This window comes from Mustelus asterias, chromosome 5, assembly GCF_964213995.1.
Source record: "Mustelus asterias chromosome 5, sMusAst1.hap1.1, whole genome shotgun sequence".
NCBI classification, from domain to species: Eukaryota; Metazoa; Chordata; class Chondrichthyes; order Carcharhiniformes; family Triakidae; genus Mustelus; species Mustelus asterias.
Window position 1 is genome coordinate 65,200,686 of NC_135805.1, and position 6,000 is coordinate 65,206,685.

The 6,000-nt window shown below is 37.7% G+C and overlaps 1 protein-coding gene across 1 annotated transcript in view; it reads left to right on the forward strand.

The window, feature by feature from the left end:
- frk (fyn-related Src family tyrosine kinase) overlaps positions 1–5,762 on the forward strand; it is a 118,467-nt gene extending 112,705 nt beyond the window's left edge. The window contains exons 7-8 of the mRNA XM_078212705.1: positions 1,391–1,556; positions 1,896–5,762. Of these exons, the coding sequence (XP_078068831.1) occupies positions 1,391–1,556; positions 1,896–2,110 (381 nt within the window). The 3' untranslated portion in view covers positions 2,111–5,762. The remainder of the gene's footprint in view (positions 1–1,390; positions 1,557–1,895) is intronic.
- Positions 5,763–6,000: the final 238 nt, after the last annotated feature.

Genomic DNA, 6,000 nt, shown 5'->3' on the forward strand with positions numbered 1-6,000 from the left:
TAATATAGCATTTTGCTTTGATTTAATATTGCCATCAAAATGATGTTCTTTTTATGTAGTATTAAATTCAGCATTACTGTTTTGCTATCTTAATTTCTCGGCAATTTCCTGATTTCCAAACCTTTATTTTGACATGTTCACTTCACCAAAGTAAGGTTGGTTAGCTGAATTGGGTAGGTGGATAAAGTACAGTGCAAAATAACGTCAACTGTGCAGGTTCAAATCCCCTACTGGCTGTGGTCATTCTTGGTGACCCTCCTCCTTGATGTACCCCTACTTATGGAGTGGTACCCCTCGAGCTACATATAAGGGCTGTACGGTGGCACAGCGGTTAGCACTGCTGCCTCACAGCACCAGCGACCCCGGTTCAATTCCTGGCTTAGGTCACTGTCTGTGAGGAGTCTGCACGTTCTCCGTGTCTGCATGAGTTTCCTCCAAGTGCTCCGGTTTCCTCCCACAGTCCGAAAAATGTGCTGGTTAGGTGCATTAGCCATGCTAAATTCTCCCCCCGTGTACCCAAACAAGCGCTAGAAGTGTGGCGACTAGGGGATTTTCACAGTAACTTCATCGCAGTGTTAATGTAAGTCTACTTGTGACACTAATAAATAAACTTTCAACTTTATTCATTTGTCTCTCTCTAATGGAAGAAGTTGTCCTTTGTGGACCATGGCTTAACTACTTATTGCTTTACCCTAATGGCTGTGATGCAGATTAATGAAGACTTGAAGCAGATTGAAATGTATTGTGGGTTCCGTAATATCACTCTGGAGAAAAAGCGTTGTTTTCAAGGATTGATATCATTTGGTCTTTACTTTCTTAAGCTTTCAAGCCCCACTTCAAACAAGAAGTTACATTCCCTGCACTGAACAGTGGAGTTAAAGAAAACAAAAGAAATCAATGATCTGTGAACTTTTTCTTTAAGAGTTAATATCTGAGATTGGGGTGTTGGTCTTAAATCTGTCAATTGAAATTATATCAATACGTAGTTTAAAACAACAACTGGTTGAGCTACCTCACTGCTGTTCTCAGGCTCCTGTAGTTGATGTAACTTTCAATTTTGAATAGCATCCTATGAAATCATGAAATGTGAGTTTATTGAAAATCATTTCACAAATGCAAAAAGCAATTGTTGGTGTACAGGTTTTCTGGGGGTGTGGTAACTACCTAATGCAAAATATGGGAATAAAAGAGAGCAGTTTAAAAATGAAACTTAGAAAGTTACCTCTTGCAGGGTTTGTGAATCGTTGTGCAATTAGACTTGTGTTTATATTTATGGCATTGCTTGTTTTAAAAGGGGTTTGAATTTAAATGTATACCCATTATTTTCCTGAAGGAATTGTGACTATATCATTCAAGCTGTCTTTAATTATAAACTTTTTAACACCATTAGACAGATGATGAAAATGTTTATGAAGCTAAGGAAGGAGCAAGATTTCCTGTAAAATGGACAGCACCTGAAGCCATCCATTCAAATAAGTTCAGCATCAAATCTGATGTTTGGTCCTTTGGGATACTGCTGTATGAAATAATCACTTTTGGAAAGATGCCATATCCAGGTTAGTTTATTACATCTGGGCATGTTTAGAATCACATCGTCACTAGTGTTTCATTTTTCTACTTAAGCTGTGGAAAACCGGTACCAAAGTTGGAAGCTGAGGTACAGCTCGTATGGGTGTTTATCATTATAGTTCAGGCAAATGACAGTTTTATCAGAAATGCAAAATATTACCGAGGACAGATTAAATGCAAGTGGCAGTTACCTTTGGGAGATGACAGTTTAGTGATGCATTAGACAGAATTGTTAAGGGGTCTTTTTGAAGAGTTTTTTTTTGGTATCATGAATGTATAGGAACTAAAATGTAACATGTTGTAATATTTTGGCTTTCTTTTTTTAGGGATGACAAATTACCAAGTTATCCAGGAATTGGGGAGAGGATACCGAATGCCATGTCCCTCAGAATGCCCCCCAGCATTGTATGAAATCATGTTAGATTGCTGGAAAGACACAGATTTTGAACGGCCAACATTTGAAACACTGCAGTGGAAGCTGGAGGACTTCTTTGAGACTGATCTTTCAGCCTATACAGATGCTAATATTTTTGTGAGCTAATGTACATAGTTTATTACCTGCTCCAATCAGAATTGATTTAGCATTCACATCTTGATACTTCTTGTAATTTATCCCAGCAGTTAAATTATATACATGTACATTCAGCTATTAATCAATTTAGGACTGGTGTATACGTACGTACATACTAGGCTCATTTTAATTTATTGCTGAATGCATAAGTATAATTAATCCCAGCAGTTTAGCCATAAGTTCACACATGAGCACAAAGGCTGCAACAAATTCCATGTTACTGACCTTAATCTGAACATGATTTTATATAATGTATGTAGATCGAAAATGCCTGGTGTGGCATCATTGGAAGTGGATGAAGAGGCTATTGTTGTTCAAAGACTTTCACCGTTCCAAGGCTAGGGAGGAATTGATCAATTTGAATTCTGGCTGGAAAGGTTACGTACGGATGTGGGATCAGAACAGGATTGGGGTTGGCTGTGATGTTTCTTGAGTTCAAATAGCCTCGCTATTACTGATAGTTAATGTGCAAGACAGTGACCAGTTGGATGAACAACCAGAAAGTGTCCCTTGGCCATGAAGCTGTACTTTTATGTGAGGCAGTGCCTTCAGAAGAGATAGACAAGGGATGATAAATACATTGGTTGTCATATGTATGTGTTTTTTTTTGCTGGGGATGAAATGCACCTGCAGCATCCTATTCTGACATCAGTATCTAAATTAGAGGAATACAGCGGAAAGTCGAGTGGGGTTACATGACAGGTGACCAATCCACTCTTACCCAATTTGTACCCCAACCAAAATTCAGCTTCATCTCTATTTTCTTCAGAATATGTAAGAAAATAGGAGTAACTTTTGTATGCAACGGTGATACTACATAATGCACATTATATGTAACATATTTCACCAGTTGTGCCTAGCTGTATTCAAATGATAGTTGTCAGCTTTTGTTCTTTTCTCTCCTCACTGTCCCCCTGAGATTCACACATTAGTTCTATAAATATTCGAGCTAGATAAATGATTGTCACAGAAATAGATAATCATGTCAGGCCCTTTGGCATATATTTCTCACTCATCAATGTATTTTTTGTAACTTGCTAAACTTACTTGTCTCTTTCAATAAACACAAAATCTACAAATATAGGACTATACTCACAGGACCAAAGCACTGGAGCACATCCTCAGCAACCTACTTTGTGATCAAAATCAAATCTCACTACATTCCATATAGTCATAATGATACTTTCATAATGTGTACATGATTTTACATTCCATGTGGATACAGAATTCAATTTATTTTTATTGTGCTGCTAGGAATTGAGATGTATATAAAGCTAGATATAATTGATGAAAATTAAGCTGCAACTAATTGTATGCTTTGTAAATTTTGACCAAGAAAATGACTTGAACCTTGGACTATTCCAGTTGGTGCATTAAGATGTAGAGATATTACAATCCACACTCATCCCAATTCATGACGTTTGATTTAGGGCTCAGATTCGTCCTAAATCTGTGACTAACCTGGGAAATATTTGGTAATTGTCTGATCTTGTACAGCTGAATGTGAGTATTCAGCTTTTTAAAAAACTATCTACCGTTTTCAGAGTGATTTGTCGGAGATTCACTTCCACAAGACATTAATGTTTGGAGGCTGGTTTTAACATTTAGAACCAAAGAGCAGTATTACCCAACTTTACAGCAGATATACTGTAGAAATTCATGCTGAATTTTAAATGAAATTACTGGGCCAGACTTTGCTGATAAGATAACGTCTGAATAATGCATGCTATTATTAATGAGCAACAGTGACTAGCAACTTGTGAAGGGGAAGAGATGCCCTGTGAGTAGGGACTCACTGCTAGTTGCTGGACAACTTGTCCACATTCCACCATTAGGTTTGTGAAAACGTACCCACCTTTAACCGTCCCATGAAATGGTTCTATTTGTATATTAATTTTCAACTAAACGTGCCACAGAAAGTTAAAGCTAGCAATTAACAGGATAACTGATGATGACTGTCAATCACCCTGTCTTTTCTAGGCATTCCTTTAAATTGTGATCAGGATGTTAAACTTGATGATCAGCCATGATCATAATGAATGGCAGAGCAGGCTTGAAGGCCCGAATGCCCTATTACTGCTTTTAGTTTCTGTAAATTGTTGGAGATTTTTTAAAAGTGGAATTTTAAATGTTTACACTTGTTCTTGCTTTTCCTTTATTTTGTCTCTCTTGGGAAAAAATCCTGCTTTCCCTCTCTTTCTCTATCTGATTTGACATCAAGTTCATCCACTCTAATTCATCTTCTGTCTCACTCTTCCCTTTATTTATTCCTCAATTCTTCAATTTTATTGTTTAAGGAGGTATACTGATGTCCAGTGGTTCACTAAGCTCCCAGAAGCCCAGTTTTTGCACCCTAACAGCATAAGAAATCGGAGCAGGAGTGGGTCATAATGCTCATTGAGCCTTCTCCAATATTCAGTAAGATCATGGCTGATCTGATCTTGGTATCAACTCCACTTCCTGCCTGTTCCTCATAATCCTTGATTTCCTATTGTTCGGGAATCTTTATTTCAACCTTCAAAGTAATCATTAACTCGGCCTCTAATGCTCTTTCACGTAGAAAATTTCAAAGATTAGCACCCTTCTGAATGGAAATTCCTCCTCACCTTGATTTTAAATAGAAAATCTCTGAAACTATGCCCCAGTTCTAGATTCCCCCTCGAAGGGAAACTTCCTTTCAGTATCTACCCTATCAAGCCAACACCCCCACCCCCCCCTCCCCCCACCCTAGAACATTTTATGTTTCAATAATAGCGCCTCTCGTTCTTCTTAACTTCAGTGAGGAGAGGACCAACTTGTTCAACCTTTCTTCATAAGACAACCTCTTCATTCCAGGAATCAACCTAATGAACCTTTTCTGAACATCCTCAATATAGATACATCTCTGCTTAAATAGGAGACCAAAATTCTAGGCAGTAATTTAAGTGTAGTCTCATGAGTTATGCCTAAGATTGTCGCAAGATTTCTCTACTTTAAAACTCCAACCCCCTCACAATAAAGGCCAACATTCCATTTGCCTCCCAAATTACTTGCTGCACCTCCATGCTGAAGTTTAGGTTTTCTGTCCTCTGCACCATTGAATTCTGCCATCTCCATTTAAATAATATTTTGTTTTCCTATTCTTCCGGCCAAAGTGGATAACCTCACACTTTCCCACGTTATACCGAATATGCCAATTTTTTTCTGCCACTTAACGTATCTATATCCCTTTGCAGACTCTTTGTATCCTCACATGATTTGTTTTCCGACTCACCTTTGTATTTTCAGCAAATCTGGCCATGATGCATTGGTCCCTTCATCCAAGTTATTAATATAGATTGTAAATGGTTGAGGCCTATGATTTGAACTGGTCCCTGTGGTATCCCACTAGTTACTAGTTTGCCAACCTCAAAATAATCCACTTATCTCCATTCTCCGTTTTTTATGAGCTTGCTACTAATCTATCCAAACTAATATTTTACCCCCAGCACCACAATTTCTTAACATATGCAATAACCTCTATGTGACATATAATCGATTGCCATTTGGAAATCCAAATACACTACAACTACTGATTCCCCTTTATCCATCCTATTCAGTGCTACTATCAACTCTCACTTTCAGTAACTTTGTGAGCAAATATTTTTTTTAAAAAACTAAATGTGCAATTGTAAGGATAATTAATGGGACACAGCTTGAGATGTCCCACACCAGTAAAATCTGGCCCAAAGTTTATACAAGTGCCTTTGTTGAATTGCAATTGCTCGATTACCAAATGCCAAAAAAGGGAATGTGGTTCTGAATGTATAAGTTTGGAAACAAAAGTAAGTTATACTTACCACATCATCACTTCTCCCTTTTGGGTTAATTCATATCTTAAA